Below are 19,938 nucleotides of genomic sequence, written 5' to 3'. Positions count from 1 at the left end.
TGGGATTGATGCAAGCTAAACAAGATATAATATAATTGTACTAAAAGGAAACCACACACACACGCACGCACACACACACACACACACACACACACACACACACACACACACACACACACACACACACACGTTTCTTTATGTCCACAGCTGGCAGGCCTGGCATAAATTGCCTTAAAAGTAATGTAGCCTTTCCCAATAGGTAAAGACACAATTGCTAGGTTTACAAACCATTCAGCAAGTATGGGAGTAATAACTCCAAAGTTCGTTATAACAACGATAAAGTGACATATGTAGCTCATGTCGGAGCTAAAGGGGGTTTTATGACCTGTTAAGACCTGCGGTTCCATGTGCACATGGTAGGATTTAGCTTCAATTCTGTGCGTTGGCCAATTAGGCTCAAAAGCTAGTCATTAAATAAGGACTTATTTAAATAAACTTCGATGTAACTATACATTTTCAATACATTACAATAATATACAATAATATATGAATTATTATGTTATAAATAATTAGTATTAATTGTTGTAGTAGTAGTAGTAGTAGTAGTATTGATAGTAGTAGTAGTGATAGTATTAATAACAGGTGTGGATACTGGTAGTGATGATATTAGCAATAGTTGTGATTCCATGGTGTTCAGTAACAGTATTGATACTAGTGATATTAACAGGTGTTGATACTGGTAGTGATAGTATCAGTAATAGGTGTGATTCAATGGTGTTCAGTAACAGTATTGATACTAGTAGGGAGAATATTAATAATAGATGTGATTCCATAGTGTTCATTCACAGATGAAGCCTCTACATCGGGGCCTCTCCGGGTGACATGTGGACAGACGTCCGTGGCCCTTTAAGAAACTCCATGTTTTCTCAACATGATGCGTCAACATGAAAAGCGGATGATGATGTTATGTAAAAAATGCTAAAGTAGTCGCAGTTTGTTAAATGCGAGTAAAATATTTATCCCGCGGCGAATTCCAACTGCTATTCCAGTTTCCGCAGCGGCACCGACGGACTGTTCCCCGCTCGGCCGCGGACAGATCCGCGCCGTTCGGAGAGGAGCTCCAGTGGAGCGGAGGAAGATGATCGCAACTCGACTGAGTCGTCCGCTGGTCGCTCTCCCTCCCGGGGTCCAAACACCTGACCACCACCCCTCCTGGAGGAGTAGCAGCCGGAGGGGCTTCTTTAGTGGACGTTTTACTCGGAACATAACTATCTAGCGTTTCTTCAGGAAAGAGAAAAACACTGAAAGTGGCTGGAGACTTAATTCAAGCGACCGAGGACACCGTGAGAACCGAGGTAAAGCGGGGTCAGAGCCCGGCGTGCTGGGGGTGTTGGCACGCTGAAGGATCAACTTGCTTCTACTGGTAAAGCGCCTGGTCCTCATGGTAAGTACGGCCATGCATCGCGGTCAGAGACCCCGTCATGTCTTGAGTGTTTCGAGGCCGAAAGGCGTTGAGTTTGTTGACTAAACTGAGGTTGCATCACAGAGAACGAATGCAAGCATGTGGTGCGAAACTTGTACACAAGTATCCAGTGATAAAAATTACGGAATGTTAACTATTTGTCCATAGTTCGGGATTAACGAGTTCCAAAAGCTGTTTAGGATTGCTATGTAGGCTATAGGATGTGGGTTGCAATGTTTAAAAGCATAGAAGCATCATGGATAAAACTGCCTTATTCCATAAAGCGAGACATGCATCTTTCAGATAATCCCATTATGTCGATGACACGGCGCCCCAAGCACACAGAACTACCGTGCACTAAATGGATGTACTATAAATACTTTCCGACTGAGAAACAGATAGGACTTTTTGATAGCCAATGCAGAATTAATGAGAATTACTAAAACGAAATTTTAGAATTGACTTCTGCTATTGCTATGAGATACCATTCCCATTAATTATTGGTCTTCATTATGCTTATTGATTGCTCTTTTACCTTCCCTGTATCCCAATATGTGATAGAAATATGTAGATTCTACCACCCATACATCATATCGCTCCATAAAACGGGTGATGCTGAGCATGAGGAACACGTTGATGCCAGCTTTATTGCCCCTTCCCTTCAAGTCAATTGTGTTTGTATATCCCTTAATCACAGGTACATCTCAGAGGGCTTCAGATGCCATGTTTTATGTCGCCATAGTTGAGATGCTGCTGGACTTTAGTAAGGGAGACGGACTTCCGTCGAAAAGCTCAGGTCTCTGGTCTCTGACTCTTTTAACGAACACGTTGCTGTATTTCTGACATGTTGCAGGCACTACAAAAATAACTTGAATGAAGTTCAGACCGTCTTTTAGAATAGCATTCCCTTGTTTCTTTAACTTTGATACTCTTCTTATCCTAACTTGCCGCTCGTCGTTAAGGAAATAATCATGGTAGCGTCATGAGCCACTGAGCCGTGTAGTCAGGGTGTCGTTGTCTCGTTCGCATGGCTTTCCAAGCTTCTGTTAGTGCTAGGATTGAAAGCTTGTGGCAACCAATTGCCTGACTGTTAGTGCTCATTGTGTTGGGTGAGTGCTCATTGTGTTGGGTGAGTGCTCATCGCGTGTGCGTGCGTGTCTTTGCGTGTGTTTTCGTGTGTGTGCATGCGTGTGTGTGTGTGTGTGTGTGTGTGTGTGTGTGTGTGTGTGTGTGTGTGTGTGTGTGTGTGTGTGTGTGTGTGTGTGTGTGTGTGTGTGTGTGTGTGTATGCTCATCATGTGTGTGTCTGTGTGTGTGTTCTGATAGCGGTGTACCCGGGCCGCCCCACTATCAGGGTTCAGGTGTATCACCCCCTTCTCCCTCAAAATCTATTAACACTCTCCCTCCCTAGACTGTGTCCTCTGTTCTCCCCTCTAATCCTCCTCCTATCTCTCTCTCGTACTCCCCTTCTCTCTCACACTCATTCTCTGTCTTTCTCCTCGTTCTGATGGCAGACACACGTTCTATGGACGTTACAGGTCAGCTGGTGGAAGATGGGCTGGGATTGGTTTGAGGTGGGGGGGGGGGGGGGTGGGGGCTGGTTTCACAGTGAGGGTGACTGTGAAGGAACAGAGACCTAAAGACTCGGGTGTCAGCTGTCAGGCCACAGCTGCGGGTGGATGGCGGTGGAGGGTTGGAGGAGCTGGTGGCTCGCCTCTATTATCACCCACTGGGCTTGTTTACAAGGGCTGGCCGGTTGGGAGACTCAATGGCCGCTCAGGCTGAGGAGGAACAGAAGCTCTCAGTGTGTAGCGAGCGCCGGGCTTCTCCACAGAGGAACACATGGCACCAAGTGTCCTTCACTCGGGCAGATGCTGAAGCATGAGTGAGGCCCGCGGTGAGGCCGTTAAGTGAGACAGGCTGGCTGACACCTCCTCCTTCGCTCCTCCTCCTCCTCCTCCTCCTCCTCCTCCTCCTCCTCCCTCAGCTGTGCTGGAAACATAACGGCAGAGCTGCTCCATCAGACAGCCATTGTTCATGATGATAATGACATGGCTCTCTCTCTCCCTCTCGCTCTCTCAATGCAACTGCAGCTCTCAGTCTCTCGCCCTCTCTCTCCCAACTCTGTGCCGTCTCTATTCACCAATTCCTCAATCCCTTCCCCACTTCCCTGTCTGTTTCACACAATCGTCGCGCTTCATTCTGGAACTTTCCAGCGCAACTTGTCAAGCGATGAAGGGGTGGGGGGGGGGGGGGTGTCTGTGGTTGCGTTTCTGTCTCCGTCTGGACGTTTCAGATTGCTTATCCATGTTCCCTCTCCTGTCGGGGGCTGTTTGGCACCAGGTGTTCACGTCCCATCACACGCTGTAACACCGTGTCTGTTTGAGCGACGACGATCCATGAAGGCTCATCTGTCCTCCTGTCCTCCTGCTCAGAGTGGGCCGGACAGACGTGTTGCTGATCACTAGTCTTTGGTTGAAACACGCCGTGCAGACGTGATGGTCACACAAGGGAGCAAGTCGTTATTTGTCATCGACACTGTATATCATTTAGAGTATATTTAAAGAAGCACGTTACACATACATTTCATATCTTATTCTGAAGTTATGTTGCTGACAGGAGATTTGATGTTGGATTATCTCCTGAAGGAGATGGTTGGGGAGGCTGATGTTTGAGTATTGTTCTATAGTTTGATGCTGTCCTATAAGGAGGCTGTTATTAACGTTGTCCTATAAGGAGCCTGTTATTAATGCTGCCCTATAAGGAGCCTGTTATTAACGTTGTCCTATAAAGAGCCTGTTGGAGCCTATTATTAATGCTGTCCTAATGAGCTGTTATTAATGCTGTCCTAAGGAGGCTTTTGGAGCCTGTTATTAATGCTGTCCTAATGAGCTGTTATGAATGCTGTCCTATTAGGAGCCTGTTGGAGACTGTTATTAATGCTTCCCCATAAGGAGGCTGTTTTTAACGTTGTCCTATAAGGAGCCTGTTATTAATGCTGTCCTTTAGGAGCTGTTATTAACGTTGTCCTATAAGGAGCCTGTTAGCAACGCTGTCCTATGGAGCCTGTTATTATTGTTATCCTATAAGGAGCCTCTTGTTTGCGTTGTAGTCGTGGATGTTTGTGTATTCAGTTTGCGTTCGAGTCGTGGATGTGTGTGTATTCAGTTTGCGTTGTAGTTGTGGATGTGTGTATTCCGTTTGCGTTGCAGTCGTGGATGTGTGTGTATTCAGTTTGCGTTGCAGTTGTGGATGTGTGTGTGTGTGTGTGTGTGTGTGTGTGTGTGTGTGTGTGTGTGTGTGTGTGTGTGTGTGTGTGTGTGTGTGTGTGTGTGTGTGCGTGTATTTAGTTTGCGTTCTGCTCGCTCAGCTTCTCCGGGCCCTTGCCTCATTAAGTGCCACTCGGCTCGTTAACATCTGTTAATTACCGTAAAGACGGATATTGATCACGGGAATTAGCGGTTATTCCAATTAAGAGAGATATTTAACGAGACACCAACTTGATGACGCGTAAGATTAGTTGTGTTGACATGGAAATCCCCCACCATCGATTTTGTTGAGTTGTTTGATTTTTAGCCTTTCAAATCTCTTTTCTTATTTATTCAAACGTCATTTTAAATTATGGTAAGAGCAATTTGGCGCTCTTGTTCTAAATTATTTGAATATGGTTAAGCCAAAAATGGAACAGTGCCTCGGGCCCGACATCTGCTTTAGGTCTTACATCTGCTTTCATCGGTGCTGTTGGTTAATGGTACACTTCTATGAGTGGTCACTTCTAGACTAACTGTATATTAGCAGACTATTTTTTACTGTAAAACCATTAGCCTATTCTATTGGATAATTTATCCTGTATTAGAAATCAATGAATAGGTTTTGGAAAAGCTACACACTGTTTATTGGTCCCAACTCTTGACCTTTATCAATCCGTGTGTGTGTGTGTGTGTGTGTGTGTGTGTGTGTGTGTGTGTGTGTGTGTGTGTGTGTGTGTGTGTGTGTGTGTGTGTGTGTGTGTGTGTGTGTGTGTGTGTGTGTGTGTGTGTGTGTGTGTGTGTGTGTGTGTGTGTGTGTGTGTGTGTGTGTGTGTGTGTGTGATGTCCCAGCGCAGCGGCAGCAGCCTCGCATGATATTATCTCCAGCATGCCACTTCGGAAGTAGGTCACCGTTTACCGTGTTGCCGTGACTCTGGCTGCTGGAGGATATTCGCTCCCACGGATCGTCTCGCAGATCGGCTATAGAAACATTTTCAAGCAGGGAAAAAACCTTCGGATCTTTTCCTGGTCCGTAGACCCATCGCGATCGGGACTCGAGGTATGATCTCCCCACATGCATCGTCTTTTAATTTCAGTTTCAGTCGGCTGTACCGTCGCGGATCGCCTTCCCTGCCTACATCGTAACAACCGGGCTAGAAGCCCGTAATAATCTTCGTATTTACCACCAGCCCCATAACCCCTCATGTGATCGAGCACCAGACGCGAACTCGTCGCTGGATCGTCGTCCCGGTGAGCTTCACTTCTGATACTGAACATGTTCCCCCCGCATGCTGTCACCGCCCGGACCGGGGGAGCGGACCGGGGGAGCGGACGGGGACAGCGGGGATTCACCGCAGTTCTGATGTGCAGAACGCATCTTAACGCGATGTGATGTGCAATAGGACACGCGTCGCACTTTTGTTGATCTCAATGAGAGCGAATCCGAGTTGTTTCGCTACGTTAGTGCGGATGGTTCCCGAAACGGGATCATGGTGGACGGTGGTGTCGGCGCTGCCGGCCGAGGACCGATGGTCTGCCCGGGGGAGCGGACTTGGTGATACGCCCTGTGTTTGAGCCCCAGCGCGTTAGGAATAGCCTGTTTCGCACACTGTACGACCTTCAACACAAGTTGTTTTTACGTGTTTGCAAAAGGATGTGCGTTTTGGCGTGGTAGGGGTTAATCTGCCTTCATCTTAATGATTTTAACTTTTCGTAGCGTGTGTTGGAATTTGTATTTTTAACTGATTAACAACACTCACTCTCGCAAACGTGCTTTTAACCCTACTTGAAACCCACTCGTGAGTCAATCACCATAGACCATCCTGTGATACCTCAGAACAGGTGCCTGAATCACAATTATGGAGAATATACCAGCATTCACCCTAGCCTAAATATTTATAATATAACAACTCTTAGACGGATTTACAAAAACAAATCAAGACCCACACCAAACTGAAGAATTTCCTCTCGGAGCTTATTTTGGCTTAAACACCTTGGAGGTGTGTGCGTGCGTGACTGAGAAGGTGTCATTGCTCAATCTGTAGAGCAGTTGATGGTCAATCTGTTTGAAACGTTAATGGAGTCAGTCATCAACCCTTTCATCTCATTATTGAACCACACCCCCTGCTGTGATTGAGGTTCTGGCACCGTCGGTGGTAAAGTTTGTCTTAACATCATAACTTGCAGGCGGGAATCTTTCCCTCAGCTGAAGACAATGTTGGCTAATGAGCAATCCTTCTTTCTTCAAGCGTGTCTCTGTCAGTGAAGCCACCTGATTGGCCATCAAAAGTAACCAAGTCATCACTCGGTTCTCCTCTTCTCTTATCTGTCAAATTACAACCGTTATTTTCTGCATCATTTCGCAGTTCACAGAGTCGCTCAGGGGGGGGATGAGGGAGAACGGGCGATGAGATGGATTCTGTAAATGTTCTTCTCAGTTGTGCTCTGCACTCCGGGAGCATTGTGTCACGGTGAATCTCTGAAGAGAACATCATGATCATCGCTTTCTCCAGATCCATTGAGCGGTTCTTCAAGGCTTTTGTCGAACTTTCAGAAGTTGCTATTCCGCATATTTAAGATGGAGAACGATCGGTCCTAGTTGTCTGTGGTGAAATAGTAACTCAAGAGTATGTTGGATCACATCCCTTCAGCCTGACTATTTGTTGATGTGGCAGGTAGGGATGTAGGTACGCCAGTGGCTCACGAGCTAGATCGGGGTTGACTTGTTACCGGCAGGTTGCTAGTACCATCCCCGGCTCCTCCTAGCTGAGTGTGGCGATGTCCCTGAGCGCCTCGCCCTGACTGCTCCCGACCAGCTGGCTGTTGCCTTGCATTGTTCACACCGCCGTCGGTGTGTGAATGTGGGCATGAATGGCTGAATGTTAGGCCATATTGTAAAGCGCTTTGAGGGGCCACTGGTTAGCGAGGCGCTACATAAATGCAGTCTTATTTACCATTTAGATGTTCTCCCTCTTTGGTGTGAGATATTCTGTGAATAGCAAGCCTGCGGGTCCGCTTCCTAACCTCGGTATTTGGAGACTCACCGGGCCTCCCGCATTCCCCGTCTGTTATTGTCTCGGAGCGGAGTTTTATGGGAAGCGTGGAGGCTGCGACGGGTCTTCTGCGAAGTCGCGTGGTATACGTCTGCGCCGTTGCTACGGAGAGGAGGAGTTGCTACGGGCCGCACATCAATACATGAACAGTGGCGACGGAGTGTCAAACAGCCGCTGATTTGTGGAGCAGGGAGAGGATGTCTTGTCCTAACGTGGAACCGTAGGCCAAGCGGAAACCAAACTACATGGAAAGTCTGAAAATAGTGAGAGTTCACTTTTGACTGTGAGAATTCTTTTCAGAATGGCTTTTGGGTTGAACACACATGCGAGTGTGTCTGTTATGGTGTGTCCGTTATGTGTTTGGATTTGCTAAAGCAGGCTTCAGGAATAAATAGGGAACGCTATATGTTGTAGTAAATGGTTGCACAAGCAAACTTTACATAATATATAGAGGCGGCCTGTGTGACTCTGCATTGTGCGCATCTAGTGTGCAGCAGACTAGTCGGTCTTCAGTCTACCCAACTGTCTTCTGCGGGTGTCTACATCTCTGTATTGTGCTGCCAGCACTAGTGTTGACCCGGTCGCCTCCTACAGACACGGTGGGGGTGGGGGAGGGGGAGGGCCGGGGCATTCCATGATGTCATGTCTTCAGGGAAACGCTCCATCGCAGACCCGGGCTGGTCTCACAGGTGTAGGGGATGCATCAATCAAAAGATTATTTGGCTTGAGCTGCCTCCGTCATAGACTGTAGGGTTTGGAGTGCAGCAGATCATTATACTCGCTACCGTGTTGGTGTAGCTGAGGGGTAATGGTAAATGGTAAGTGGACTGCATTTATCCAGCACTTTTCTAACCAATGTGGCCACTCAGAGCGCTTTACAACATTGCCTAACATTCACCCATTCATGCACACCCACGGCGGTGTTAACCATGCAAGGCGACAGCCAGCTTGTCGGGAGCATTTAGGGTTAGGTGCCATGCTCAGGGACACCTTGACACTCCTCTCGGAGGAGCTGGGGATTGAACTTGCAACCTTCCGGTTATCATCCAACCTGCCCTACCTCCTGAGCCATATGCGGCACTGGGTAGGATTGCTGTTGCTATCCTTTGCAGACCCCTGAGCGTGTCAGGGGTCTGCTGCTCTATGCAGAATCAGAACACAGAGCGATCTGTAGTCGCACTCTGCCGAGACCTTAACCCTTCCTCCGTTGAGTTGTATGGTCTCCACCGGGACCAGGATAGTGTATATCTCTCTATGAATTATACATTTGGCAGTTATACATGCAGTTTAAAGTTGTTAAACAATCAATTCAGATTTAATGGCTTTAATGGAGAGGCTCAATAGTTTTCTAGATGAAATGTCACTTTTAATAGACGGAAGAGGTCAACGTGCATAATAGCTTTTCAGAGAGCAGATTTATGGTTTAATTTCACATGGAAGAGCGTCATTGGAGTCGGGTCAATCTTGGGTTTAATATCAGTAGCTGTTGGGTCCTTGCAATGGCGAGAAAGGGTTTGGTATTGTTAAAACTGATAACACATTAGAATCGATGTGCTCAAATTCTTCATTGTGTTTCCTCATTTTGTGTTATTTGTACAATGAAACGCGTACATATGCCTTAATGTACCAGCTTGTTGACATGGTAACTGAAGAGGCCATTGTCTGACAAGGGTATGCCATGGAACTTGCTAAAATAAGTGCTATTAAAACAATTTGAGATTACATTAATTTAGATGGCTTTCATAGCATTCTGGTTGTGTAAATGTTCAACTGTCGGTTGGCCACATTTAGTACATTGCTCTTGTTTTTCATTTGAGGAATCCTATCTCAAACATCTCAAAACAAGTAGGCCTAATCTCCTGAATCATCAGTTGTACAGATCTTATAATAGAGGATGCCAAAAACGTCTTGTCTATTCTTCAAATATTCCCTCTGTTGTCTTATTGAGTGACCGTGTACAATGTGTGTAATATTAGAGTGAGTCATTCATCCAACCAAACGCCAACTGAAGCTGTGGTTTAATTGCATCCATTGATATAAAATTTAACAATCATATGGTTGTCATTTCAACACACAAACAAATCTAAAAGTGTTGTAACAGTGGATTCATGCTTGGGCTCGGTGGTTCACAACTGGGCTCAGGCAAAATGTAAATCGCTCTACAGTTAGGGAGACAAATGGCATAGTGGCAGGCCAGTAGTGGCGGTGTTTGTGGTGGTCTAAGCAGCCTCCCTGTGTAGCTCGCTGTGCAGCAAACTCCGCTGATGATTGTGCAATCTGTCTTTCCCCAGGGGTGTTGTGGGCCCAGGTGATGATCCATGAACATGCCCATGGAGGGGCTTCTGTGAGCTGATCCACCACAGCAGGCCTCGGGGACAAGGCAGCCTCGCTCGGACCATGGTCAGAGCTCAGCCCAAGCGGCCTCTGCAGCGAGGAAAGGCTACAAAGGAACCCAAGGGCAGCATACGAGGAAGGAAACAGAAAGAGAGGAACAAGCACAGGGCGAGGAAGAGGAAGGAGACCAAGGGGAGCCGGAGCGGGAGACGGAAGACGCCGGCGTCGGGCGATGGCGACGCGCTGGACTGCCACGTCGTGCTCTCGCGTCTGGAGGAGAGGAGGCTCCTGGGTAAGGTGAAACCCGCCTCGAAGGGAGCCAAGCTGAAGGCTGCGAAGGATAAACGGAAGGAGCCACCCGGCCCGGCTCCGAGGAGGACCAAGTCCCACCGGCCGCTGAAGAGGACCTCCTCTGTCGCCGATCAACGAGCAGCAGAACCAGAACCCGGTCCGTCGGAAGTTCCGCCCCCGCCGAGCCCGGCCGCGTGGGAGCCCCGGCGGAGGAGGATGGCCTCCCTCAACGCCGAGGCCGTCAACAGCCTGCTGCTCCACCGAGCCGCCGGGCAGCCCAAGAGGGCGCAGCATGCCAGCCGACGCCTCGCCGCCGACGCCTGCCCCGCCGAGGCCCCGGCGCCAGAGGAACCTAAAGGAGAGGCGGTCGAGGAGCCCAGCCTGGTCCCTGAGGCCAACGCCGGCGGGAGGCCGCGGAAGAAGAAGGCCAGGAAGGAGCCGGAGAACATCGACTGGTCGGCCGTGTTCACCCCGGCTCCCCGCCGCCAGGCCGGGCTCACCGCCGCCACGCTGCTCAAGCTCACCAGCGCTCCGTACGGAAACCGGCGGCAGAAGAAGACGACGACGACGACGACGACGACGACGACGACGACGGCGGAGGCGGCGGCGGGGGCCAGGGACACCAAGACGTCGGCGTCCCCACAGAAGGAGAAGGTCGGGGAGCCCCAGGGGGGAGAACCAGCGCAGACCCAAAGATCACCACATCCAAAACGCACCGAGCTCCAACTCAAACCCGGACCACAGGAGGCCAGGGATCAGGCCGGCCCCCGGCAGGACTCCCCCGTCCCGACCTGCGGGGGCGTCTGCAAGAGCGAGACGCCGGACCACGAGGGCCAGTGGCGGGGGTCTCCGGGCGGGCAGGGCTGCTACAAATGCGGGTCGCGGTGCGGCCCGGTGGTGGGGTTCTCCCTGAAGTCCATCAAGGAGGAGCAGGTGGAGAGCGGCCTGGCCCCCTGCTACTGCTGCTCCCAGGAGATGTGCATGGAGTACTGCCACAGGCTCGCCCTGTTCCTCAAGGACAAGAGCTTCAAGGAGTCCGAGGAGGGCTCGCTGTCCAAGGTGTTCCACCACCACCACCACCACCACCACCACCACCACCACCACCACCTGCAGGCGCCCCACTCCCTCGCCCACCCGGCCGCCATGTCCGACGCCCGCTTCCCCCACGAGTACACCTGCTGCCCCGGGTACTACGTCCACTTCAGCCACTCGGACGGCCCGCCCTCGCCCGTCGCCCCCGTCTCGCTGTGCCCCAGGGGGGGCAAGCGACCCAAGCTGATGCCTGCCGCCGACCCGCCGGGCCCGGGGATCTCCCGCCCGCTGTACTGCTGCACCTCGGTGGGGGCCTGCTACGGAGAGGCCTGCAGGGTCAGCGGCTACTCAGCCTACCCCCCCGGCGCGGGACGGACGGGCTGCTCGCTCTGCACCAACGACCAGCGCACCAAGTGTAACCATGGCGTCAAGACCGGTGAGCTTATACAATGGAATATGTATTAGTGCAGGTGATGTTGTGTTTCCGATACCCAAACAGATGTATGATTGACTTGACTTTGTTATTTATCATAAAAACAAAAAGTACACTACAGCAGAAACACCAGCAATCATGACATTAGGTGACGTAGTCCGCCCGGCCAGATAGCGGGTGAGGAGTCGATGGGTGGAGATGCAATGGGCGGAGAGGGGATGGGTGGAGAAGGGACGGGACAGGCGGAGAGGGGACGGGTGGAGAGAGGACGGGTGGAGAGAGGACGGGTGGAGAGGGGAGAGAGGAGGGGTGGAGAGAGGACGGGTTGAGAGGCGACAGGTGAAGAGGGGGAGAGGGGAGGGCTGGGAAGGGGCCGGGCGGAGAGGGGACGGGTGGAGGACTTTGTTTGCATTAAAAATAGCGATGGCCGTTGTCATGAAAGAGGTTTGGGTCTGTTGTTGTAGGAAAAAGGGGCCTGTGGGCCGCAGGCGGAGGGGCAGACAGGTCCTCTCATTGTTCAGGGCCGGAGGGGCAGACAGGACTTTATTTTGGTTCAGGACGATGAACGTCTCGGTACATTGAAAAGGATCGCTATTCAAATCAAAGCCTTTTGAAATGATAAATGCATACACAGAGAGCTAGAAAGAGTTCTACTTCATCATCAAGTATTTTAGTGTTCCAACCCTCCCCATCAGGTACTCCCCTCTGAACACACCCCCCTGTGAACACCCCCCCGCCCCCCCGGGAACACCACCTCTGTTCCCTCTTTGTGGCAGCAGCCGCCATGTATAGACAGGATAGCTGTAGTATGAGTCGCACAAGGCCTGCCTAGCTAGCCAAGCCCTGGATTCTAGCTGCCCTCAGCATCCGTGTGTCTCCGTGTGTCTCCGTGTGTCTCCGTGTGTCTCTGTGTGTCTCCGTGTGTCTCCGTGTGTCTCCGTGTGTCTCTGACTGTCTCCGTGTGTCTCTGACTGTCTCCGTGTGTCTGTGTGTGTGTCTGTGTGTCTCTGTGTGTCTCTGTGTGTCTCTGTGTGTCTCTGTGTGTCTGTGTGTGTATCTGTGTGTCTCCGTGTGTCTCCGTGTGTCTCCGTGTGTCTCTCTGTCTCCGTGTGTCTCCGTGTGTCTCTGTGTGTCTCTGTGTGTCCCCGTGTGTCTCTGTGTGTCTCTGTGTGTCTCTGTGTGTCTCCGTGTGTCTCCGTGTGTCTCTCTGTCTCTCTGTGTCTCTGTGTCTCCGTGTCTCTCCGTGTGTCTCCATGTGTCTCTGACTGTCTCCGTGTGTCTGTGTGTCTCCGTGTGTCTCTCTGTGTCTCCGTGTGTCTCCGTGTGTCTCTCTGTCTCTCTGTGTCTCTCCGTGTCTCTCCGTGTGTCTCCATGTGTCTCTGACTGTCTCCGTGTGTCTGTGTGTCTCCTTGTGTGTTTGTGGCCCCACTTGCTACGCCGCTATAACCGCTAATTGCTGTTTATTTTTCCGCAGCCTCCGTGCAACAAAATACAATCGAGTGTGACTCAAGTTTCTGTGATTCAGCTGTGAAGTGGACATGTGGTGACTAGCTAACGGCTGTGGTCAGCGGAGGAATGGAAACTTCTTCCTGTTATTCTGACTAACACCCAATTTCCTTTGTTTCACCTCCCCAGAGAGCTTCTCCCAGGCCGTCGGGGACCATCGCAGCCCCTCCTCCGTGCCCGTCGCCCCCAGCCCGCGGACCCTCACCGGCTGCCCCGTTCCCACCGCGCCTCCGGCCGGCCAATCGGTGCCCCGCGTTCAGACCCCGCTCTCGGACCCCCGGGGGTCGCGGCCGCCGTCGCGGGCGGTCCAGGAGAGTCCTCGGAGCGCCGAGGGCCCCAGCGGCCCCCGGCCCGGGGCCCGCGCCGCCGCCGTGCCCGCGCTCGGCGGCGACAAGAAACACAAGAAGCCGGGCGCGCCCGCCGGCAGGGAGGACGACAAGAAGGGCAAGAGCAGCCGCCGGAGAGCCACCAACGGCTGGCTGCCCCTCGGCCTGTCCTACCAGAAGGAGGTCTTCACCGTGGTAAGGACGGGGTTCATTGAGTGGAGGGTCCGCCTGTAATAATCATAATGATGATACATTCCATATAGTGCTTTTCTAAATACTCAACAACGCTTTACAGAGCGAACACAAAATGAAATAATTTAATAATGACGTTTATTGTATAAAGATCAGAAGGAGGAAGGGGAGAGAACGGGAGGAGGTGATTGATTGAAAAGGTGTGTTTTGAGGGCCTGTATAAATGAAGGGAGTGTGTTGGATGTGTCGGATGTGGTGGGGGAGGGAGTTCCAGAGGGATGCCCTTTCACCCCAGGTCTGAAGCTCGGTCCCTTGGGGTTCTGAGTGTGGTCGTGTCTGTAGACCTGAGGCAACGGGTAAATGTTTGGTGGGAGGAGGAGGTCGGAGAGGTAGGGAGGGGCCAGGTTATATATGACTTTATGGGGGGGTGAGTAGTATTTTGAAATGAATCCTAAATTGAACTGGGAGCCAGTGGAGGTTGTGAAGGACAGGGGTAACATGATCGGGTGGAGGTGAGCTGGAGTTCTGGACACATTGAAGTTTATAGAGAAATTTGATAGGTGAACCTAAGAGGATGCTGCTGCAGAAGTCTGTCGCGTCGGTAGCGTGTATGAGGGAGCCACCCTGTCCCTTTGGGTCCCCAGGAGGAGGAGGCCCCGGTGCTGAGGACCTGTTTCGAGGGGGTCCACCGGGACGGGGAGGTGATCCGGGTCAGGGACACGGTGCTCCTGAGGTCCGGACCCAGGAAGAAGACTCTGCCTTTTGTGGCCAAGATCTCCGCCCTCTGGCAGGACCCTGAGTCAGGTAGGAGGCCCGCCCCGACCAGAGGTACTGAACCCCATCCAGAAGGAATGAACCCCGTCTAGAAGGACTGAACCCCTGTGCAGTAGTGACCCCCCAGCAGTAAACCCCATCAGAAGTAGTTAACACCAATCAGAAGTACTGAACCCCATCAGTAGTAGAAGTAAACCCCATCAGAAGTACTACCCCCGTCAGAAGGACTGAACCATGTGCGTTTACACCAGTCGTTCTCTGTGTGGTTCCAGCAGGACGCCTTGCTGCCTGTGACTAAAGGTGTGGGGGGGGGGGGTGCGCGTTTCCATTATGTAGCAGACAGCGCTGAGACGGGTCTTTATCAGCTCGCCTCCATTATGGTTAACACTCGTTTGTTTTGTGCCACAGGAGAGATGATGATGAGTTTGTTTTGGTACTACCGGCCGGAACACACACAAGGAGGCCACAACCCCAGCGTGCATTGTGAGGTGAGCGAATGAATCATTCATCTCCACAGCCTGTTTGACTCTGAATGAGAGGCTTCCTGGTTTGTTTCCCGGGGCACAACAAGTGATGCAGTGCCGACGCAGTGACAGCATGTGACCTAGTGAGGCGGCTGGAGGCAGATGTGTGGTAACTGACTAGTGCTGTTAATCTGTAATCCGTCTCTAGAACGAGATCTTTGCCTCGCGCCACCAGGACGTGAACAGCGTGGCCTGCATCGAAGACCGATGCTACGTCCTCACACTGGCCCAGTACTGCCGGTGAGTGAGTGAGTGTGTGAGTGAGTGAGTAAGTGATGGATTGATTGAGAGTGAGCCAATAAACTAGTGAGTGAGCAAGTGAGCGATTGGGAGCACACGCAAACGAGGGAGAAAGTGAGGGAGGGAGTGTGCAAGCGAGCGGTTGATTGAGAATGAGTGAGTGCGCAAGTGAGCTTACGAGTGTTGGAGTGATGAGGGAGGGAGAGTTTGAGCGATTGAGTGAACACACAAACAAGTCAGCCAGCAACTGAGTGAGAGATTGAGTGAGTGAGTGAGCGAGTGAGTGAGCAACACTCACAGTAAAACGCAGACTTATAAACCAAAATGATAACGGTGTATGGAGGACGTTGGTTTAAGAAAGACGAACACGTACAAACCGATGTTGACCAGATGTTTGTGTGTGGTCAGATTTTGTGCCTTGGTGAAGTGCCGTAAAGAGGGTCTCCGCACCAACGCCGCCTCCCTGGTGGTCCCGCCCACCTTCGCCCACGCCATGCCAGCCCACCGCTGTGTGCCCGACGACGTAGACGCGGACCTGGTGTTCGTCTGTCGACACGTCTACGACTTCCGCTACGGACGCCTCCTCAAAAACCTGCAGTAGCAATCCTCGTCCCGACATGTTCAGTCCCTGGTTCTTTCCTCTCTTCCAGTCCCCACCTCCCTACTCTATCACCGGCATGAGAGACGGGAAAGCGCCCACCCCTGAGTCTCCAATCTCACACTGACACTTCAGAGATCATTTATCGTAGTAGGGAGTGTCCTATGTCTAAAAGAACAAAATAAGTAACATGAAGAACATTTGAGGGGAATCTACGAACGGACATGGCATTTCGAGAACTACAATGTGAATACTTGGTGTAATTGCTTCTTGGCACTGTAGTAAAGTGTGTGTGAGAGGACTGTACTGTTCTCTGCTGCTGTGAAGGAGAAACGCTGCAGCAGCTGTCAGGATGAAATGTGAGCCCTGATAGAGCAGCGGTATAGTGCTGAAAGATGAAACAGGTAAAACTCCTCTCCGTCAGCAATACCAGCTCCGAAGGTCTCAATGAAGCACATTAACTAATGCAACGTGAGCTCAGGCCCACCGCTGGGCTCTTGAGTAAAACGATTAGCAGCCCGCGAGGAAAAAGACGAGAGTCTTCTCAGATGTAGACACGAAAGTCTTAATCTCATTTGATTTGGATTGCACTGCAGGCGTGGCCCGGCTGACGGCTCTGAGAAGGGGGGTGTCCCGGGACCTCTCGCCTCTTATTGCTAGAAAGAACCGGACTTGTCTCCAGGAAAAGATGTGATGCGTCCTTCACTTCCGGTCGGTGTTGGGAAACACGCCGTAAAGGCAGCGGACCGACCATCGAGCCTGCGCTCTACTGCTGGAGTCAAGATGAATCCAGTTTAATCTGTTTGGTTCAGCCAGTGTAATCATGGGGCCAAAGAGCCATCCTACTTCAAGGAATTCCTGTATGGGAGGTTTTTCGTTGTGATGCTAATGCTAAAGTCTATTTTCTGGTTGTTTAGTTTTTGCCTTCCCCCTAGCGGGCTGTAGAGGGGCGGATCTGATCCTAGTTTGGACCTGGATCTGATTCTGGATCTGATTCTGGATCTGATCCTGGATCTGATCCTGGATCATCATTGAATGGTGTTTGCGTTTCTATATCTGGGCAGATGGATCAGTCACATGTTTAGTTGTTGCTTCCTGACTGAGACGAGGTGTACTTGACGTAGATCTGATGTGATGACTCATTCCTGTGTTTTCCAAAAAGATATGTATTTATTTCTTTATTGAGAAGTTATAATTTATTTTTTAAAAAAGGTCCATTTAAAAATGATATATTGGAGAGCGGTAAAAAGGAAGACTTCATTCCTGGTTTTGAGAAGGTGTTTCCCCTTTCCAGCTGATCTGGCTTTATATGATCTTCACAGTTAGGTGTCAGCTTCTTGCCAGAGACTTTACACTTTTAAACAGGGTCTTATCAAACACGGCCTTTCCATTTAACCCCTAACACTTCTTCATGACAACAACGTGTGTCAAAATGATGAGAACTTAAAGACGTTTCTTCTTTGTTTACCTGACATGCTCCTTTCATTTATGTTCTGCATTTCGTGTGCTTCCTTGACCCTTAAGTAGACACTGAGGTTGTGTCCCTTACCCCTTAAAGTACTATACATGCTTGAGTTTGCTCCCCTGGTAGAAACATGTACGCTGTTAGCCTTTACCCTCGCTTGTGCTGCCTTACTAAACATTCCTGAGCTAGAGTTTAGCAATGTGTTGATCATCCTACCTGTGCTAAAGCTTAGCATCGTTCACCCAGTGTTCCCCAGCGGTCGCCCGGACTCCGGCGGGAAAAAACGCAGGTCTCCCCTGAGCCCAAACGCAGGTCTACCCTGAGCCCAAACGCAGGTCTCCCCTGAGCCCCAACGCAGGTCTACCCTGAGCCCAAACGCAGGTCTACCCTGAGCCCAAACGCAGGTCTACCCTGAGCCCCAACGCAGGTCTACCCTGAGTCCCAACGAAGGTCTCCCCTGAGCCCAAACGAAGGTCTCCCCTGAGCCCCAACCTGGTCTCCCCTGAGCCCTAACGCAGGTCCCCCCTGAGCCCCAACGCAGGTCCCCCCTGAGCCCCAACGCAGGTCCCCCCTGAGCCCCAACGCAGGTCCCCCCTGAGCCCCAACGCAGGTCCCCCCTGAGCCCCAACGCAGGTCCCCCCTGAGCCCCAACGCAGGTCCCCCCTGAGCCCCAACCCGGTCTCCCCTGAGCCCCAACCCGGTCTCCCCTGAGCCCCAACCCGGTCTCCCCTGAGCCCCAACGCAGGTCTCCTCTGAGCCCAACCCTGGTCACACCCGAGCCCCATCCTGATCTCCTCTGAGCCCCCCCACAGACTCAGAATAAAGTCCAACAGAAGATGGTTTCCTCTGAAGATAACATGAGGGATAGATGTGTGCTTGTCAGGCCCGCCTCTCGGTTCCCCTTCAAAGTGCACCAGATAGATCTGGAAGTTAAAGCCTAGAATCCATTTCTCCCGGGGGGCCTGGCACCAGACCCTGCTAATGGACAGGCGGTCGCCCTCCACGCCACTATTACCCATAATCCTGTGGGACAGCTGCCGGGGGCCAGTCCTAATGATCTAATGGAACTAAGTTTGGTCAGCCAGATCAGAACCCAATATGGTTCAGGGTTTTTATCTTCTGTCAGTTTAGAGGCCAGTCTAGTATCAAAAATAATTCCATTATGTTATTATTCCTACTTGATTTGAAAATCCACTTCTGTTTTAAACAGTTTCAAGGATTTGAGTCCCGCCTTCTCTCTAAACCCGCCTTCTGAATAAGCCAAAGGTCTTCAAGTTTAAACGCGCATCTCCTGATGATCTGAATCGGGTTATCCTCTCCGAACTGATTCCTCAGAACCCCGGTCAGCAAACACTGCATAGAGAGTAGAGAGTAGGATGGTCGTCTGGACTGCTTAGTCGTCCCTTCCATGTTCCCAAGAGCGAGAAGTCCATTATAGCTGCCTTAGGAGTCACTAGAGCCACTATGGTTTATCAAGATGTGTGACATAGTCTTACACACCCCTTCCTTGTGCCTGTTCCAGTTAACCTGTATTCCACGTTGTGAACAGAAGATGAGCAATTACTGTTATATGAATGCACCTTCCAAATAATTTTATTTTTGTCAATGCTGTTCTGATCTTGAATCACAACGAAGAAATGTTGTCTGTACCAAAAAGGAGTAGGGGAAATCGAAAAAGAAAACGAAAAAAAAGTCCAACTTGTGCGACGTCTTTACTTAATCAAGTGGTTTATTTGTTGTGGATTTATATTCCTCTTCTTAGCATGGAATTCTGAGAGCATCTGGGAACTATTAATCACAGCACAGATAATTTGTATGGTTTTAAATGGATTTATGTAATATAAAAGAAAATATTTAATTGTAATAAATAATATATGAGTTTGAAAGAAAGTGAGTTTTATTTAATTTAAAAAAGTGTTCTTGGTTGAGTTTGTCTTGAAGATTGTCTTGTGACTCTTTTGCACCACAAGGGGGCAGTCCGCCCCTTGTCCCGACGCGAACAGCAGACGCCAGCAAAGGGATGCAGCGGCGCCGGAACTGCTTGTCCGACTGGTGGTCCGTGAGGGTACTGCAGGTGGTACGTTGGTTTTTTGTTTTGCAAGAAGAAACATTTACAATAACAAAAAAAATATATATATATTATTGAAATAAGTATATTATGAATCAGTTAACATATTATTAAAAAATAGTTTATATAAATAAATAAAAGTTGGGACTATGATTCCACCTCATTTAAACATTGGAAGAACTGAATGGACGTTGTCCTGCAACATTACATTTTGTTCTGATATTTTTTAATCACTGAACTTTTAGAATAATTTGCACACTCCCGAATGTTTTTTTTGAATGAAGACACCCGCATGCAAGAATAGTTCACGTCTGAGTGTATACTACAAACGCGATTAACTATTTACAAGTGCAAAAACGCCAACATATTCTTTATTTTGCTGACCACTTGTTTTTTATCCCGAGGTCCTCTGCGTCTCTCTCGTAGATCGCACCATCTTTCAACATAATAATA

General features: G+C 50.2%; 1 protein-coding gene across 3 annotated transcripts; it reads left to right on the top strand.

Moving 5' to 3' along the window:
* The first annotated feature begins 850 nt into the window (after positions 1 to 850).
* Positions 851 to 19,307, top strand: bahd1 (bromo adjacent homology domain containing 1). Of its 3 annotated transcripts, none has more exons than XM_060052460.1 (8): positions 851 to 1,384; positions 5,507 to 5,709; positions 9,994 to 11,795; positions 13,428 to 13,819; positions 14,461 to 14,620; positions 14,999 to 15,078; positions 15,263 to 15,354; positions 15,763 to 19,307. In XM_060052460.1, exons 3-8 carry the CDS (start codon positions 10,100 to 10,102, stop codon positions 15,953 to 15,955), a joined length of 2,613 nt encoding a protein of 870 aa, XP_059908443.1. In that variant the 5' UTR covers positions 851 to 1,384; positions 5,507 to 5,709; positions 9,994 to 10,099; the 3' UTR covers positions 15,956 to 19,307. The 3 variants fall into 3 exon arrangements, with proteins under 3 accessions (XP_059908443.1, XP_059908444.1, XP_059908441.1); XM_060052461.1 differs by having other exon boundaries at positions 5,502 to 5,709; XM_060052458.1 differs by lacking the exon at positions 5,507 to 5,709.
* The last annotated feature ends 631 nt before the right edge of the window (positions 19,308 to 19,938 follow it).

This window comes from Gadus macrocephalus, chromosome 5, assembly GCF_031168955.1.
Source record: "Gadus macrocephalus chromosome 5, ASM3116895v1".
NCBI lineage: Eukaryota > Metazoa > Chordata > Actinopteri > Gadiformes > Gadidae > Gadus > Gadus macrocephalus.
This window is presented reverse-complemented; position numbering and strand designations above follow the sequence as displayed.